The sequence below is a fragment of the Ptiloglossa arizonensis genome, chromosome 13, assembly GCF_051014685.1.
Source record: "Ptiloglossa arizonensis isolate GNS036 chromosome 13, iyPtiAriz1_principal, whole genome shotgun sequence".
Lineage (NCBI taxonomy): Eukaryota > Metazoa > Arthropoda > Insecta > Hymenoptera > Colletidae > Ptiloglossa > Ptiloglossa arizonensis.
This window is the reverse complement of record NC_135060.1, coordinates 1695268-1715555: the sequence shown is the minus strand read 5'-3', so window position 1 is coordinate 1715555 and position 20288 is coordinate 1695268. Positions and strand designations below refer to the sequence as shown.

Sequence of the window (20288 nt, the reverse complement as noted above, 5' to 3'; positions counted from 1 at the left end):
GTCGTACTCGATCGACAAAAATGAATTTCTTAACCTCGTATATAATGTATATATCTAGTGTCTCGACCTCTACTACAGCCATCTTGGATATCTACACGCACTGAATAATTCTTAAACTTATTCCCCAAAAGTTTTTATCGTATTCGTGAATAAGTTTTCAGAAGGGTCCCCGTAAGAAACATCATGAATTTGTCACGAAACGTGATACCGAAGATCCCAGACACCGATCCTCTGGATCTCTTCGTTGGATCGTTCTCCTAACAGATCCTGTTCTTAAGAGAACAACCGCGTTGTCTTTAATCCACGTGAAAGTGAAAAACGCGACACTCGGGTGCCAAGAGTACCAAACGCGTCGCTGAATTTTTCACGAAGCTCCGTAATTATTGCAACTTGCAAGACACGTTTAATCACGGTGCAGCTTCGAACCGACTGTCTCGAAACTGTTCAGACTCTGTCACGTTTTCCAACAAGGAAACAATTTACCTCGATGCGAACGAACACTACCACGCTCGAAAGATAATGACTTTTGTTCGATTTCAAACTCGATCTCGATTCTTTTTTTATTAAAACTCGTTCTGGCGCGGTACAGGACGCGCTCTACGGTTCGATTTTTCAGAATTGTTCGATCGGGAAATTTACCGAGTGCAGTGCTCGTAAAAGGCCGCGGCATAAAAAACAAATGACCGTAGAAAATCTTCCGAGGGGAACACGTGCTTTTTATTTGCTGACTGTCGTCAACGCGGTCTCGATGGCCTAGAAACCATTATTGCTGGTAGTTCGCGCGTTTCTTGAGATAGAATGTCTACTTGTAAACTGGACGTAGAGAACTGCATCCCTGGGTCAACAATTTTCAAAGGATTACACGTGCTGGCGCAAAACTTGTCGATCTTTCAAAGTGAAATTTCTCCTCTGTCGAATGGATTCTGAAAGTGTTTCGATGTACGTTGTCTCGAATTATCACCGGTACGCCTATGGCTGGTACACTTCTGCGTGCTCAGTTGCACCTTTGACGATTGAAAACGTTTCAAATAAATTGGAAGTGAAATTAAAAGATTCGTAACCCGTAACAGAGAACTTGGCCCGGTTACACGTTCGATGAAGAACGTTTAGGACAAATAGGAATTGAAACTAGAAGATTCCTGACCGAGGACACGATGGAAGACATAGTCGAAGAACTAACCCAGTTACACCTTCCGTGACGAAGATCGTTTAGGATGCAACGAGTATACCGAGTTATCGCGAGTTACGAGTGATCAATTAATTATCCTCGGATTCATTCGGATTCACCGTTCAACCTTTTCACGCGCATTGCGCGATTGAAAGAGAGTTAAGAAATTTGTACAATTTTGCCTCGTTCGAGCGACTACTTGAATAAACTACCTCGAAAGCGTTAACATAAGCACCCTAGTGAAAGTCTAGGGGTTATCAAAGTACTCCTGCGTCTGACAGAGCAGAAAATATAGCGAATCAATTTTATCGAAGTAGAAGTAACAAATCTTCAAGTCTCCAGATCGTCATTTTTGGCATTTAACGAAAGAGTTTAAACTAAGAACGAAGTCACGACCATTTTATAACCCGTTCGTAAACTCTTTCTTTCGTAGATTAAATTTCTGTAACAAACTGCTCGGACGTGAATTATTACTCTCCAATTTAAAATCGAACCCTTGTTATTTTCATTGTTAATATTTAATTCGAGTGCTTAAAGTTTTGAAGCTTTGTCGGTTTCGTTATAATCAGTATTCGGTTGCTCATCTGTTCAATGTAAAATACTTCTATTTCGTAAATATGTGCCATGTCACATGACCACAGCATCAACGAAAAGTTCACTCGAGAAACGAAAGAATACGCGTTCTCCTATCTCGCCAAATATCGTCCAGGTACCTGAGAATGAAACTAGACATGATTAGAGTGCACTTCCATCCGATAAAACCGGAAAAGGAACTGGTCGCGACACTTGTTGCGCGGCCACCTTCGAAACGCTCGAACGTCATGAACAAAAAGGGGCGTAACTGTACAATGTTTCTAATTAATCACGTTGATCGCACGACTTCCCAAAGCTTGCGAAGTAAAAGGAAAAGTTACCTTCTCTTTACTCTCTTTCCTTTCCTCGTCGAATATCAAACGCGTCCACAAAACCAGTTTCTTCCTTATCGGATAATCGAAGAGGGATAATTATTTTCCCGTGAAAAATTCCAACCGTTGCTGGATGTTAAACAACTACGAACGAAACGCTACTCGCTCTTTAATAAAGATTCCTTAATCCTCGCTAGTCGAGCTTTGTCTCGAGTCGAGATAAAAAATGTTCGATTCCTGGAAAAGAAACGCTACCTACCCCGAATACATGGAAGCAAAATGTACGAAATTCGGATTTTTACGAGCGACAGTTACCGTAAGTTTTTCACGATTGTTCGACAACGATCTCCTCCGTTCGAGGTGCTTTAGTCAGTCGTTTGAGCCCTTTTTTGACGAGAATTCCATCGCTCGTCGTTCCAGCTGCATTAAACTTCCTTTCATTGATCTCGTTGCGCATTGGTGATTATTCCCGAGACGCGACTTTGCAGCCTCGTTGCGTTTTCGTTCGTTGTTGAGGATGTACGCGAATACATCGAAACGTAAAATCATCGACGGTCCTTCGTAACGCACGAGCCGTTAAATCGCGGGAATAATGGAAATTTCACTTCCCCGAAAGTGTTCCGGCCGGTTTTAAGAAAAACCACCTCACATCGCGCACCTTTCTCTGTGGTACCATTTATAACTGAGTCTAGAAACGCTGATATTAAATGGGATTCTTCTTCTTTTTTTTTTCATTGCGAATTGTACTCTACGTTCCATCGGATTTTTAAGAGGCCACCGATTTCACTTATCAGTGAATCGAATTTCACTAATCCGAGAGGATTAGACATTAAATTGGTGGCGTATTATTAATTTCAGTTTTTCGATTCGGAAATCAATTTCTTTTTCAAATTTATTATTCACCGTTCGATGTTCCACACAGCCTACACAAATTTCTCCATTACATTCGACACATTGGTTTTCCATCGTTGTATTTCTCCCTTGTGACTTCGACGATCTTGTCGTGTTTCATAACTTTTCTAAATTCCTTAACCAATTTACGTTTTTCAAATTGTATTAATTTCAATCGATACGTACTAATTTCAAAATAACATTCTAGATATAAAGCACAGAGAGCAAACAATTACACTAAAATGATCAATTAGAAGAAGTACTGACTGCTTCGAGAAACTGAAAAAAAGAATTGAAATCGAGGATGAAGAGACTGTTAAATTGTTCTCATAATTTTTGTTTCTTTTATTCGTAGAATATTGTCCAATACATCGACTCTCCTCGCTGTAATACTTTCCTACTGTACGATACGTCAACCTGTACGCGGGTAACACCCGAATTTTTCATTAAATGTGTCTTCTCTTTTATTCTGGGTCATCCAACCCCTTTAAAGTCGCTGAAAATAGTAAGAATGTAATTAAAACGACGGTTAGAAGAAAGAAACGCAAACCTATGGGGTCAAGGTAACGGACCGAACAATAGTTGTCATAAACAATGTAGCATTACACCCAGTTCTCGCAAAGAACTAATTTAATTAGGATGTGCGCAACAATTGCACGAAATTGAACTTCAACTGGTTTCCCAGAACTTGTAAAATCGCCTTCGAACGTTGAATCGAGGGGCGAAACCTCCCTTCCGCATCTAGGCGCAAATTACACTTCGTGTAATTAAATTATCGGACAATAAAATTATGTAGCAGACTAGTGGTAACATTCGACCTTGAACGACACAAATGCTTCGTGCGATATTTTAAACGAAAAGCATAAATAAATTACTGAAAATATTCTTGCCGCGCGATGACGAAACGGTTGACGCGTTTCCTCGAGTAAAGAAATGTACGTATCAAACGCATCGATTCGAGTAAAATGAGAATCTCGTTATTCGTAACACTTATATCTTTACTTAGGTCGCCAATATGGAGGCCTAATTCGAAACAGTACGGTGTTGAGACTTCGAAAGGATGGTTTTGCTAAGAAGAGGTGGAAAACTCAAGCCTAATTCAGGGTGTACGCGACACGAAAAAAAACGCAATCTCCTCTGTGATTGCAGCTGCTTCGATTTTCCCGAGTGTCGCTGAAAAGCAACACCATGAGAATGCGGTTCGTTGCGAGACGTGAGGGAAATTCACGATCCCTGAGAAAAGCAGTGCCGAATCTTTCTTCGCGTTCTATACGCACACGAAATATTGCCATGTTACGATCCCCGACCCGCCGGATACTGGACTCCGAGGTTTTCACTCGCAACGAGTGAATTTTCATCGTTTTAAATCGTACGAATTTCTTGCGTAAGGCGGTGACGAATCAATTTTTTTGAAAAATTTCAGCTGATAATTACGAAAAATTAGTCCTTCTCGGTGATAATCTTTCGTACGAAACACAAAGATCTTCGAATTACGTTAATTGTATTGATAGAGCGTTTCTAAGATGTATCGTATCGCATTGATTTTTCATTTGCTTCGCATGGAAAAGTAACGATATATACACATGCCTAACATTTTTTCTTACTAATTTATAGGCCTCCAAAAACGGTATAACTGTTATTTAAAAAAAATGTTGCAGTATTATTATTATTTATGCTTACAAATAAGCATAAATAAAATAGATGGTTCTGTGATAACACGGACGGGGATGTTGATCTTAAATCGTAAAAATCGATCTACGTGTGTAAAAAATGGATTTTTCGAAAAATCGATTCAAGTTCAGCATTCCTGATCGTTATATCTGAGCATCGATTCAAAAAATGTCGATTTTTTCAACAAAAATCAGAATCCTTCTGTGGTCGAAAGTCAAAAAGTAAAAACAATGAAGTACTGAATGGTTCTTAGGTTGGATCAATAAACTGCAATTTTATCAAAATCGGTATCTTCTTTTGTCGGTAACTAATTTATTGAAGTAAATTAGTTTTAAAGAGACCGTTGCGTCGGTATGTTTATTATTGCCCCAATTATCTAAGAAAATGTTCCTACAAACGCAATCTACAAAATTTTACAAAATTCTAAAAAATACATCTCTTGTACGAAGAGTGTTTCCATTTATTAAGAGAGCATTGTAAAGTTTTATAAAAGCTTTCTTATCCTTAAAGTTATTAACGTATCTAATTATTTTTAAATAGGTATAAACGATTGGATACAGAGTTGTTGCAAAAATTGAATTAGATGTGCAAAAAATTCGAATGTCATAAAGTTACAAATAAAAGAATAAAGATATTATAAAAGAACTCGGTACATCGGGCACATTAGTTAATTCGAATGGAATCAATACATCGGTAACAGTAATTTTTAAATTATCCGTAACGTGCATTTTACTTTGTCGTTTACCTGCTTTTGCAATATTAAATGTATATTTAAGTTGGTATACTCGTATTTCCACGTTCCTCATTGTAAGCAAATACGTTTATGCGTGTACGCAATATTTCCGTACGCAAAAAATTCTATTGTCTACATTGAATTCCGTTATAAATGTCAAGATATCGTGGAACTGCTGACAGATCTTATTTCAAAACACTCGTGTTTAAATAACATGTATTAGAAATACTTTTCAAAACGCAATAATAGATATTTAAAAAATAATAGTTTATTTCTGGAATTAATTATATATTTATAACGAAATTTATTTATTTAGTTAGAGAATAAAGCGTGGTCCATAAATGCAACTTTAATGTATTGCACTTAGTATTTAAACAATATATAAATGATGTAAAATATGTGATAGATATTATATATGTTTTCATATATTACATTATCACAGTGTGTAAGAACTTCAATCACTCTATGTTGGTTTACTATCTAGTCTACTCTTAATTCAGTGAGACAAAGGACTAGTATCCAAACCACGTGGCTTGTGACAGAATCTCCATTGGTCCGCTATGTCTCTACCTAGAAATGTATCATAGATCCGATGCGTAGTGTATTGGAACATGAAAAGTCTCCAAAAATAGTTAAAAATGAAAACTGGATGTGTTACCTAGATAGTATAATTTTGCAATCTCTGCAAAAGTGTTTTTCAAACATAAACTCAATCTTATTAAATTCGATATTAAAAGGCATTTTCTACTGGTTATTTGGTTCCCGTGCAGTCTGATACAGATCTAACCAAATTATCTGATATATCTATTAGATCCAAATCAATCCAAATATTGATCATTTTCGAATAAGTAAATACATTATTGAATACAATAATAACATACAAAAAAATTAAGAAGTAATCTATAACTACTGCACATATATTACCATCAATCTTTGTGTGTAATAAATCTAATGTTTCGGTAATTTTCATCGCTAGATGGCAGAACCATTTCATGCTTAGTGCTGCGGCTGGACCATTAGGAAGAAGTTATGAAGCGGCGTGGAGAATATTATATATAATGAGGGCTCTACAATTACAGAAAACTCTACGATTTGTGTGTTTTAACACTTTCAAATGTCAAAACGTTAGTTGTTACTGTAACATTATTTAAAAAGTTAAAAGTAGTGAATGTTATATTTTAGTTATTCAACTAGTATAATATTGCCTTAACCTAACTTTTATTACATTTATGATACATTCACTACAATGCAATATTTAAATTGTTAAGAATATTCAAAATATATTGCAAATAGTAAATAGAATTATTAAACTATACCAATCATAAATGAGTACATTGGGTATATTTTCTCGATAAGTAAATTAAAATTCCTAATATTATTATTTTTTCTTGTAATGTATAAATACTAATTGAATAATTTCAGGTTCAATATTGTAGTAAAAAACAAGAAGAGGAGGATATGGAGATACCTACAAATTTATTAAAAGATATATATAGTGCAAACGATCAAACTGAGAATGGTGCTATATATGATAAAAAACCTTTTAAATTCACCTGCATAGGTGGCAAAAAATATTCCTGGTGCTTGTGTGGTAGGAGTAATACACAACCGTTCTGTGATGGCACTCACAGAAGCATCCATTTTAAGATTAAGCAAAGACCTATACACTTTAAAGTTGCAGAAACTAAATCTTACTGGTTGTGTAATTGTAAACAAACATTGAATAGACCTTTTTGTGATGGTTCACATCTCAATATAGATACATATACCACAATACATAAAAAAAAGTAAAAAGAATATAATTGTATAAATTTCAATAAAATATTCGTTTTTAAATATGCATTGTACTTCGTTTACACGTCTCGAACTTTTTAATTCTATTAGAGATTTCAAATCTCCTTCCCAAGATTATTATGCTTTGTTTTTGATGCAACAATACTGCATAATGTAAACTAGACCATTCTTATTGGGTAGGTTATAAGAACGAATCAAAATTCTGTCGTGCTAAATAGAAACTGGGCATAAACCATTTAGTTGCAAACTTCACTTTATACGCGTTTAAATTTTGAACTTGATAACTCGTGTCCAACGGTTACTGTAATAAGAATGTTAAACTAATCGGAAAGACTATTTGATCATTTTATAAAATAACCTTAATTAAGTGTTTTTGACCGTTGTGTAGTTCCATTATGAAATCCGCGTAAGTTCCCATTATTTTTTTAATTTAAATTATAGCTACGAATTTTTATTAAATAATTCAAACATGTTTACTATCTCCTTAGCGAATTAAACTATCCACAAAATGATAATGTTAATATAATGAAAATTTCAATTTATATAAATGTTTATTTTGTGATTGCATTGAAGTGATTTTTACCTTTCTAAATACTTCAGGAATTCGAGACAACCTATTGCAACTCGAAAACCCTCGAATCGCCCAAAATGTGATAATGGAATGTCTAAGGAACCCGTTAAGGTTTTCTGTCGTTTAAGACCAATGATTCATCCTAATGACATATCATGTATGAAAATTACTTCCAATACAAGTTTGGTAATTACATCACCTGATTCTGTAACAAACATTCGTATCGCAAACAAAGCTATTCAGACATCATTCAATCATGTGTTTGGTGAAAATGCTTCTCAGAAAGAAGTATTTGATCTTGTTGCCTTACCACTTGTAGAGAATCTTATTAGTGGTAAAAATAGTTTACTTTTTACATACGGAGTAACTGGAAGCGGTAAAACATATACTATGTCTGGTAATCCTCATGATGCAGGCATCATGCCTCGTAGTTTAGACATTATTTTTAATAGTATAGTAAACTGCCAGGCAAAGAAGTTTACCTTCAAACCAGATAAGTTAAATGGATTTGATGTTCAATCTGAAGCTGATGCATTGTTAGATAGACAAAATGAACTTCAAAAATTTATAATATCTCAAAATGGAAGGACCCCTAAAATGTATGTTCCTTTACTGTTAGAAACAATCATACTTAGTGAAAAACTGATATCTTTTATGCTTTTCAAAGGCAAAAACCAAACAATGAGGATAACAATAATGAAAATATTCCGGTACAACCTATTGACTCACAAATTTTATTTATTGATGAGGATAATGTATATGCTGTGTTTGTAACATATGTTGAAATTTATAATAACAGTGTATACGATTTGCTAGATGACAATGAAGGAAAAGCAAAGTGAGTAAATTTTTTGCGAAAGTGATTAATATTTTATTAGATTTATGACAAAATTTGGAAAATTCAGAACTTTACAGAGTAAAATTATTCGTGAAGATGGGTACAGAAATATGTATGTTCATGGATGTACAGAAATAGAAGTGAAAGGTTCGGAAGAAGCATTTGAAATATTTCAACGTAGTCAACGTAAAAGACATATTGCATACACAACTCTTAATGCTGAATCAAGTAGATCTCACAGTGTTTTTACTATAAGGCTTGTACAGGTAAGACAAATTTATAATATTATTATAACCTTCTTGTTATTACACGAGTTTTCTACCAGGCACCATTAGATAGAGAAGGTGAACAAATTGTTCAAGATAAACGAGTTATTTGTGTTAGTCAGTTATCTTTGGTGGATTTGGCTGGAAGTGAACGTACGAATCGTTCTAAAAACACTGGTCAACGACTCAGAGAAGCAGGTAAGTAATACAAATATTGCTTACTTTACCATGTACATAATCTATATTTATTAAAATAGGAAATATAAATAATTCACTAATGACACTGCGAACATGCTTGGAGATACTTCGAGAAAATCAAACCCAGGGCACAAGTAAAATAGTTCCTTATCGAGATTCTAAAGTGACACACCTTTTTAAAAATTATTTTGATGGCGAAGGAAGTGTGAGGATGATCGTTTGCGTTAATCCTAGCATTGATGATTATGACGAAACTATTGTAAGTATTTATTTATTACAATTCGAAATAATGTACAAAATACATTAAATGTGTGCTAATGATATTTCTTTTTCATAAAGCAAGTAATGAAGTTTGCTGAAGTCAGTCAGGAAGTACAAATTACAAATTCTACAACTCCAAAACTAGATCTGGGATATATACCTGGTAGAAGACAAGCCAATAAAGTAGGAAAATGAACTTTTTTAATGCAATTAAATTTAGAATTGGATCATATATGTTTATTATTACCCTTTTTTTATAGATATTTAAAGAGGCAAAGAATAGATTAGAATGTGCTGGTCATTCTACTGCAAGTGACTTAGAAGTTGATTTGGGTTTAGTATATAGGTACATTGCATTTTATTACTGTTTACATATCAAGAATATTATTTTGTTATACAAAAATTTTCTTGTAGTCTTGGAGGTCCATTTCCAGATACTGACTTAACCAATCCACATAATGACGAAATAATTACTACGCTGATGCGCTTTCTAGAAATGCGTATTCAAAAACGAAACATTTTGCAAGATGATTTGAGGCAGAAACGTAATTTTTACACGTGTATAAATTTTATATGGAGTACTAATTTCCCTAAATAATAAATTCATCTGAAATTGACCTTTTTAGAAAATAACTTCAGGAATATGCTGGTGAAGATCGAGCGAGAGAACGTATCACTAAAAATTGAAAATTCTGCATTACAAGCATCGACTAATCAACAAAAGAAAAAAGTAAACTTTTAAATGAATATTGTAAACATTATAACTACTATTATCAAATTATTACAGATATCTACTTTGGAGGCTCACATCTGCAAAACGGAAGCTCAAATTGACACATTATTGTATAGATTAAATAGTGCAAATGACATAATCAGGCACATGAAGCAAGAAGTAATTTAAAAATGTTATATTATGAATTATTTGTCTTTTATCGAGCAAAAATTAATAAAATCTCTCTACAGTTAAAAAACAAAGACGTAGTAATAAATCAACGTGAACTGGATAAGCAAAAAGTTAAGGAAAAATACAACAGTAAAATTCAAGCAGAAACTGACAAAATGAGCAAAGAATTAGAAAGTAAATTACGCCGCCAACGTGAACTTCTTCAGGTATTTAACTACATTCACATACATTTTACATGGCTGTTAATTTTGGTGAATGTTTGATTAGTGTCAAATGAAAGAGAAGGAGGACAAACTGAAGTTAATGAAACAAATATTAGTAAACAATAATGACGTTGACATTAAAGGGAAAATAGAATCTAAGGAAACAATTTCAGTAACAAATGATACTGAAATTCCTACGTTTTCTAAAACTGCAACTATTGCCTCGGAAACTGTATCTTGTATGCCAACTACCCCCAAAACTACAGTAGGAGCTTCTACTGTTAAATTTGACGATAACAGCAATCTCCAATTAAGTAGAAAAGTAAACATTCCATATCCATTACCTTATTGCATTCTTATCATAAAACACTATAATTATAACAAGTTATTTTGCCTTTGATTATTTTTAGGAAAAAATTCCAGTAGTAAATCTAAGATATAGACGGTCACAAAGTGCAGAAAGGTGGATTGACCATCGACCTCCTGGTTTAGTTCCAGTTGGAACCATTTTCCAACCACTTATGCGACATAAACTAAGTGTTACACAATTGACAGATCCAAAGGACATAACAGATAGAGCATCCAGATACTGTCTCGTTGCACAGGAGCAGGATATTGACGGTGAACTTGAAACTAAACTATATAAAGTCAGTACTAGTAATTTTTCTGAATATAAATACAATCGTAAAATAGGGCATAAACTATAAGTAATTCTTGCATCATAGGGTGATATATTACCAACTAGTGGAGGAGGTGCACAAGTTGTATTCAATGATATGGAACACTTGAAGCAAGTATCACCCATTACGCGAAGAAAACGTAGTAGTTTTATAAATCCAGAAAATATAGATTCCACTTCTCAAAAGGATTGTGTAGAAGAAAATAATTTAAAGAAACCACGCGTTTAGTTTTATTAAGTAAACTTTCGTATGTGTTATTACTTTGCTTACGAAATATCGTGAAAACTTGTCTCATAAATAAGATTAAGTACGTAGCGTAAATGTAAAAACCAAAGTTGCGAAAAGATACAAATCTTTTCAATTTTTGTATGCAATAACAAAAAGTACAAATCAATTATAAGCGTATAAACTAACGTTTAGTATATTTTTGTTTAATTTGATAACGAAATATATATTTTCTGTTGCCGAGTTATTTTAGTAATAGAAAAATAATTTAACTGTTTGTATTTTAAAATATATTGTTACGAAAAATTTCGTTTGCTAAAAGACTAATTCCTTGATAGCTTATTATAAAATAAAATTCAACGTACTCTTTTCTAATGTCTTTTTTATTTATAATTCCGTATCATGTTAAATGTTCATTTATTTCCCGTGGCTTATACAACACAGACTCTGTGAATAATACAAACGTTAGGACAACAGAAGCCTGGATATGTACTGCCAACAGCAGAGTAATGAATATACAGGGTGTCTCAATAACTCTGTTATAAAGCGATATCTCCATTACCGTTAGTGATATGAAAAAATGGTTAAGAAACAATTTGTTTGTTTCAAAGAATCACATGTTTTGGTGGAAATCATTTTTCCTTAAGGTCATATTCTTTGTGATTACACGGTTATAGAGTTTTTTTTTTTAAATAGGATTGCATATTTTTATTATATTATAATAGTGGAGATTAAGGTAAATCCAATGATCTATAATACCATGACCTTCAGACAACCTTACACACGAAAAATTCAAAAAGTTTTGGAAATGACACAAATAACGAAAACTATTCTAGAAAATGACTACTAAATATTTATTAATACAATTTTAGATAGAGTTTAATAAACCATTTAAAAAAAAAAAAAAAAAAAAAAAAAAAAAAAAAAAAAAAAAAAAAAAAAACCGGTGACCTACAAATCTCGGAAAATATGACCTTGAGAAAAAACAGTTCTCACCACAATGTGTTCCTTCGAGCCACATAAAGTGTTCGACCAAACAATTTAACGATAACAGATATATTGCTTTGTACCAGAATTTCTGAGACATCCTATATGTATACATACATCGTTTCTATACGGTGCGAATTGCCAAAGTTTAAATTGAAAAATCATCTTAATGTTTTTTTTTTCTGTAGTCGATTTACAAAAACGGTTTTGCGAATGTGTAGACTTCCAAATTAATAATTAAAGAAACATTTTTTATAAATTTTTAACGCTTTTAGTATTTGTAAATCAGTTGATACAGTAGTTAAAAAAAAAAGTATATTCCAAAATTTGCTACTATGTAGCAGTAAACTGTAGTCGACAGAACAAGTTATATTTTTTATCTTAGAGAAACTACATTACAGAAATTGAGCGTACTCTTGCAACTGATATTATTGTATAGTACAGTGTCGTCGGCAATATGCATCCCATTTTCATTTTTACTTCTTATGCTCCCGATGTGTTGGCAACGTATAAAATCATATAAAGTATCGAGACTAGATGAATACCTTAATTAGTAAAGTAATTAGTCGTTATATTATGATCAGTTTTAACAAATTATAAAAAATCGATTATTAGATTATTTAAGGATAGAGTGTTATGCAACGATGCATTCTCCCCTTTGCTTTTACGTAGTACAAACGGTACAATATTGTTCATTAGAAGCTATTTGTTGCAAGGTAATAAATTTATCGAATAAAAAAGTGAAGTTACAATAAAGTTGTCTTGCATAGAAATTGTTAAGCGAGTTCTTGTGCAGCTGAAGTTGCGCTGAAGTCTTAACGCATTGAGAACCGAATGCTATCAGTAATTTATCTTTTTTTTATATATATGTACTTTGTTAGAAAAACTAATATATTGTCATCAAACTACTATTGCTTAATTTTTACATCGAGGAAAGAATATAAATATACTTTGGTTACATCATACTGCTCAGGAAAGGAACAAGTCGGCGTCCCATCCTCAATGCGTTAAAAAAGAGTATATATGCCATTCTCATTTATTTAAATTCTATAATCGAAACACGGGGCTAACTTTGAGCACTTTCGCGAGTGAAAGGAGACATGAATCGTGCATAATACGTACGACTCGCTTTGTTCCCTGTAAATATACTTCACGAACTAAGCGAATCGATGATCTAAACATCGACTCGCAATAACTGAAACGACCGAGGAGGTGACATTTACAGACTTTAACATTTACTCGTAATTCTTAAAGTTTGAAGCTCTTATTATATATATAGTACCTTCTGCGCGTATAATATATTACTTCTCTCCTCCCTTTAGACCTACCGAAACAAAAGTTCTCGTCGTAAAAGCGGTTACGTTCTAACTCGAATATTTAAACATTCCAGATAATACCACGGATACTAGACCAGAAGTATTGTGATTCTTCTTTATGAAATTGGAGAGACTCATTATGATAGGCGTAGGCTTCTTTCTCGAAACATTTAAATCGCGTTTCATTTGAGATTATTATATGTAACATCAACATTACTTTTCATATTTTCCAGTAAAATAGCATTACGTGTAATTTACTGTCAGGCGACGGTAATTAACACAGCTTTTGTAGCACATTATATGTACCAACAATAACATACGATATAAAGTTTCATTATCACTGTCGATATGCCAATGTTTAGGACACCAAAATAATAAACATACTAGTAAATATCCACATATGAGAAATTTTTCCTTGAGTATAATGTTGAATATCATTTTATGAAACAAAGAAGACATACGGTAAGTTCTTCTGATATTTTATAAAGTCTTCATATACTCTGTTTGTACACGTAATGCGCGCAAAACAAGGTTTTGCATTTCGAAAATATCGGTAAAATCGATAAAAAGAAAAAAAAAACGAAAATCATAACAAAACTACGATGTTTAACGATCGAGACTATAGAAAAATTGTAAGCTAATACTGAAAAAATATGTCACTGGTTATAAAAGTTCACAAACATTCCCATGAAAAAAATTTTTGAAAGGTCTCCTTAAAATGGCGATCCGTGAAATTCAATCATTTGTTACGCTTCTACCTTCATTGTAAATGTCATAAGGAATACTGAGATACTCGATAATAAAAGTATTTCTGATGGACCAAGTGAAAATCTATGTGGTCAAACATCAAAAGTGCAAAGAGTAAACATTCGATGCACTAAACCTTCCTTTTCCATGAACGTAAAAACATAGTATAAGCAACAGTTTCATCACGACTTTCGAACGAGCGGTCCAAATTTACAAGCTTAGCAACAACGAACAACGAGCTTACTCTATAGCTTTGCTCATGAACTCTATAAATCGCTTGCCATATTGTTCTGGATCACAGGTTGATATACCATCAACATTAGCACCATATTTCACTGTTTTAGCTGCCTTTGCCGCTTGCTTACGAACACCGTAATGGGTTAGCACATCGATTATGGCTAAAAAATAAATTTCCTTCATTGGTGCACCTAAAACAAAATACCATTTCAATGTTAGATTAAGTGATACAATATGAGTTGAAAGAATACTTACCTTCTTTACTAGGAATAGCATAAATATCTAACTCAGGAATTATTGCATCTTCGTACTGAAGGCTCGTATCGCGATTCAATGGAGCATGTGGTGATTCAGGAGGTGTTGCCATACCAGCAACACCACTCCAACCCCATCCACGACTAAAAAAATAAATAAACATTTTAAATATTGATAATCAAATCTTTTATAGAACTTTTAAATGATACCCACTCTCCCATTGGACCTCGTGAATCTAGACCACTTCCAGACTCACTATCCTCTTCATCTTCATGATTATCCTCTTCTTCCTCCCTCTCTGCACGTTCTCTATTTTCTTGTTCAGCCCTTGCACAATCGTGTAAACCAAGTAGTAAAGAATAATCCATTAAGTGCAATCGTGTTAAGAACTGTAAAAATAATTTTTTAGTAAATGTGGTATATAACATGCCATAAAAAAAAACGGGAACTCACATCAACATCAGCAGTTAATGTTTCTATAAGCTTAGCTTTTGCATCTTCGCCAATATAAATTTTCATTCCTTCTTTAACAAAATCATTGTCCTTATAAGTTGGCAGATCTTTTTCTTTTTCTTTGTCTGATGCTTCACGGTCTACTGTTGAACCTTTTAAATCGAATTTCTTATGTGTTGTTAAGTGATTCGAGAATACATTCCTTATTGCAACAACATAATGTTGGACTCCATCTACCGTTAAGCGATACATGCCAAGGTACTGAGGCAATAAAGTTTTTCCATGCCTTTCCACAATATACTGTAAACAATGTTGTTAGTCTAATATAAAAATATAGAAATATTGCAATAAAAATTGTTCCATACCGGATGATAGTGCTTTAAAAATGAATGCATTCTTTCCACCTCTTCGCTTGTAAGAGTTTTAATAATGAACAATTTATCATATGATTGGTAAAATTTTGCACCACTTTTGCCAGATGGATCATCCAGTATTGGCTGTGATCTGAAAAAATAATTTCAATTATTTATTTATGTTATTGATCCTAGCATCATATCATATTCTTATTAAGGATAAAGCATTTATCTCTTTCACATAAAAGCACACCAGATTATTCATTTCTTGCAGTAAGAATAGTTTTGTTTTTATAATTTTTTTGATTCTAATAACTACAAATACATTTTAACATGCATACAAAAATGAGGAGGCTAATTTTCCATATAAATATTAAGCATAATAATTCACTTGTTATAATAATATTATTCACATATTATGTTGTGTACTCTGATCGAATAAAAAAACATTGGTACAAAACTATGAAAATGACATCTAACAGTCAATCAAATAAAACTCAGAGAACATTATAATATTATATACTGCAAAAACTAAAAGTATATCAAGCTAAACAAATAAATGCATGCTAATATTATATGTAATTCTGAAGGTTTTAATTTATGACACTTTGTAGGAATATATGAATAAATATGTTCTTTGTGTATGATAAGACAGTACTATGAAATAGTGTATGTGCTTTGTTTCTTTTAAGTGATTCTTTGTCCTTAATGAGGAACTCATGGAAACGTGTTAGCCACAAGCAACACGCACAAAATGAAAAATCAAGTCTGGCTAACCTCAGACGCTTTGGCTTAAAACTGTAGGAACGTAGTGGCTTATTTAGGACTGGAATTTGTGAGAAAACAGGAGAAGGAGAAAAGGTTATTGAAGGAGCAGTAGCAGAGCGCTGTACCAAATCACGAGCCTTCCCAGCCAAATCCGAATGCCTCTCTGTTCGCGAAGGATTAAATGCCCGACATCTAGCATCAAAATTCTTGTATTACAATTTACCATCAGCAGAATTATTTGATATTTTCAAATGAAAAATATACTTTGTACATATGACAAAGCGAAGCAAATTATTTTCTCATGTAATGTGAACTCATTATTTTCTCATGTAATCACATTTATAATACTTTGAAAACCACATATTACTTAATATATTGCATATATATTCCACTTTAGATGAAAAATATGTTAGTCACAAAATCAATTTATAATCTGGTAATACACTTTCATTTACATGCCTTGTAGAAAGAACACTATATTATTTTAATGTTTTAGTTTTCTTAAACCTTAAAATGTTTAACTTCCTTTATTTTTACAAATGTAATTTTAAACTTTAATCGGATAATATATTTTCTTCAATGTTTAGACATATTAGAATAAGTATTCAAACATAAAAACTGTGCATCTTCATTAATGCAAAATGTTACTAATATTATAACAAAATATCTTTCTCATGACATTTTAATTCAAACTGATATTAAATAGCATGATAAAATTTTTATTTACACTAATTTGCCTATGAGTCATTGGGTAGATTATCTTCCTTCAAGGTTGTATGATTCCCTAAATCTGCAATGTTCTATAAATAAATAAACATGCCTTGTAGCAGAAGGAATAAAGAAACATTTACTAAATTATTTTAATACATACACAGATGCTTTACATGTGCACTATAGCTATCATAACTTATACTGAAAACTTTCTCAAAACATGACACATATCTTTAACATGCAGTGTAATATGAAAAAAGAAAATTTTTTAAATAAATTAAAGGTTGTTTTTTATTCATAAAGTACATTGCAAATAAATGTTGGGTTTCATTATTACTTTTATAATACTTTTCAATCAATTTATAAAATCTCAAGTAAATGTTTGAAAGATATAAATATTAAATAAACTATCTTTTACCTTGTCATTGATTCCTTATAGTCCAAGTCATCTATACCAAATCTTTCCCGTAGATTTCTGAATACTAATGGACAATACTCTTTGATCTTAAAGTGAGAGGGCATATTCTCTCTAAAACAAAAAATTAAATATATGAATATTCAAAATTCTTTATGAAAAGAACAATGAAAATTTCATTAAAGTACTTATATTCTTAGATGTTCAATAACTCTTAAGGAGAATTGCTATAACAACAAGTAATACTCGCTTTCAAATTAAGGAATAAAATTATTCATATTTTTATTGTTAATCACAACCTCAGCTCATGAGGACCTTCATTGATTCTATTATTAAAAGCAGTGACCAACCTACTAATTCAGTATTTAGCGATATATTTAGAATAGGCCACCTCAGTGGTTTGCTTTAAATTTACATTAATGATTTCTTTCCTAGGTTAAACAGAATATTGTATTAATATTTTAAACTACTACTAAATACATTTACATTTATTCTTTCTCTATCTTCTTGTCATTTCAAGTAATTTCCAAACGAAAGGAACATTACTATATAATGTACACAACTCACTTGTTGAAAAGATGATTATCCACTTTCAACTTGCTATAAGCTCTGAAATCATCTGGCAGGAGCATTACTGGTACATTAACATGACTAAGTTCATTTATCTGCAATATATAAAAACATAATATTCAGATAAAAATAATTTCTTATGTCCTGAAACAATTTTATTATTAGTGCTTTCAATTACTATGTAAAAATATTAAATTTGTGTATCTACATGTATACATATTTACTCCATGTAATATTTATTGTATAATCTGCATATAATGAGATTACACAGTTGTGTATACAAATGTAATCACTCATAAATGGATATAGAATATATTGCATATATTTTCTCATATTGATTCTTAATATAACTTATTTTAACTGCTCAATATTTTCCTATAATTAATACTTAATTTTGAGCTTATTTTTGAACATATAAGCAAACCTCATGAAAATATCAGAGCTACAGAATGAAAAAATGTATTCTACTTTCAGTTATGTGACAATATATATGTAAATAAATGTTAAAATAATTTTTCCATCAAAATGATTTATTTGTATTTATAATAAAACTAATACAATCGTTTAATTAATTCATTAATCTAATTGTAATGTTTATAATAGGCAACATTATTTAATTGAAATATTTTTAATTGAATCCTAATTAAAATAAAATTAAATAAACACACGGCAATTGTAGAGAAATCAACGCGTAAATAAATGTATATAATTAACGAGCAAAGTTTGCAAAAAACAAAACAAAGTATAATAGAATATAAATGTTTCGACGATCGATCCCTTACTGTCAAAAAAATTTGCGTCATACTTGCTTTGTAAACGTGAATGTAAAATAATTCGTGAAAAAGTTAATATTTTGCACGCAGCGAGAAAAAGGTAATCGAGATATTATGTATACTCAAATATTTTCGGATTACGGAGAACCCAACGAGAAAATCATAAAATCATAAACACAACAAAATACTGCAACGTTTGTATAAATTTCCGGATTCTATTAAGTTTCAAGAAAGAACGAATGAGGAAAATGGCATTTCGATGACGTACGATGCTGTCACACGCAAATACGTTAGTACTCACCATGTGATTGACACCCCACATGAAAACACTAAGAAGGGGTTCGTTCGCACGAAACAGCTTAACCTTTTGATGTTTAACTCGAAAGTGTTTCTTTTTGAGCTTACTAAGCCCGCTAGACATTTGCGGCGCACTGGACATGTTTCTTGCGCTGGTGCCTATTTACGAACACCTTTTGGTAACACCTCTGTTGCACGCACAATGAAAACTCACGGGAACTTCTTTACACAGTCGTCATCGCGGAATTGTCTCGTACTGCGAGACCTAACGCGGAAAAAAAGTCGCACAAGTTCGAGGTGACAATTGCCGCGAAATAACAAACGTACCCGACCGCGGTTGATTAGCGACTGAGCTCCTTTTAAAAATGGCGAGGACTATCATGTCCTACCTGCAACCGCACATCAGCTATAGAAACTCTGCAGATACGCGAGTTGCGCCTTGGCACCGTTTCCAATCGTGGCGAACAAATTTTACTCGCAGATTCGTTGCAACGTTCCGTTTGTGTTAATTATTGTACAGAATGGTTAATCGAATTTTATTATATTTAATATACATTTTCGAAATTTCAATATATTTATGTGTACACGTATGAGTATTTCCCTTTAATTATATTTCAGACCACAAATTTAATGCGTCATACAGATTTAGCATACGATAGACGTCATTTTTATGAATTCTACAAACGCACACTGTTACAATTACTCTGATACTTTAAGGCAATTTACATTTTTACTATTAGTTTCTTCATGCGATTCATGATATAGAGTTACTGCAGTATACAGGGTGTTTAAATTATAAGTATTCAACTATTATTTGTGGGTACTGAAAATGTTTCACTATTTTTATAAACAAAACAATGATTCAAATCATATTTAAAAATTTGCAATAAATTTCGAACTTTGGAACAAATTCCATTTTTTAAGTAGTAAGGTATATATTATTTTTTATACTTTTTAGAAAAGGGTCTTAAGATTAATTCAATAATATATGTATATGTCATAAAATAATATTGAAGATAACGTAAGATTATGGATATAATTTAAATATTTATAATTTTTTACACTGTTTATACATATCATTTAAAAAATTTTGAACAT

The 20288-nt window shown here is 32.2% G+C and overlaps 3 protein-coding genes across 4 annotated transcripts; 2 read left to right on the top strand and 1 right to left on the bottom strand.

The window, feature by feature from the left end:
- Positions 1-6345: 6345 nt before the first annotated feature.
- On the top strand, positions 6346-7206 carry LOC143153894 (uncharacterized). The gene is made up of 2 exons (XM_076325528.1): positions 6346-6492; positions 6791-7206. The coding sequence occupies exons 1-2, from the start codon at positions 6361-6363 to the stop codon at positions 7157-7159; spliced, it is 501 nt and encodes a 166-aa protein (XP_076181643.1). The 5' UTR covers positions 6346-6360; the 3' UTR covers positions 7160-7206.
- A 240-nt stretch (positions 7207-7446) lies between these two features.
- On the top strand, positions 7447-11588 carry LOC143153963 (kinesin-like protein KIF23). Its single transcript, XM_076325655.1, has 15 exons — positions 7447-7568; positions 7763-8332; positions 8401-8571; positions 8639-8837; positions 8897-9035; positions 9095-9294; positions 9375-9479; positions 9557-9642; positions 9711-9841; positions 9923-10026; positions 10084-10188; positions 10260-10406; positions 10468-10725; positions 10814-11050; positions 11129-11588. The coding sequence occupies exons 1-15, from the start codon at positions 7558-7560 to the stop codon at positions 11309-11311; spliced, it is 2646 nt and encodes an 881-aa protein (XP_076181770.1). The 5' UTR covers positions 7447-7557; the 3' UTR covers positions 11312-11588.
- Positions 11589-12256: 668 nt separating this feature from the next.
- On the bottom strand, positions 12257-19833 carry Pip4k (phosphatidylinositol 5-phosphate 4-kinase). Of its 2 annotated transcripts, XM_076325640.1 has the most exons (9): positions 19195-19833; positions 18118-18215; positions 17554-17664; positions 16434-16616; positions 15669-15807; positions 15304-15603; positions 15064-15239; positions 14851-14993; positions 12257-14786 (listed from the first exon to the last, which is right to left on the bottom strand). In XM_076325640.1, exons 1-9 carry the CDS (start codon positions 19330-19332, stop codon positions 14599-14601), a joined length of 1476 nt encoding a protein of 491 aa, XP_076181755.1. In that variant the 5' UTR covers positions 19333-19833; the 3' UTR covers positions 12257-14598. The 2 variants fall into 2 exon arrangements, with proteins under 2 accessions (XP_076181755.1, XP_076181756.1); XM_076325641.1 differs by lacking the exon at positions 16434-16616 and having other exon boundaries at positions 19195-19831.
- Positions 19834-20288: the final 455 nt, after the last annotated feature.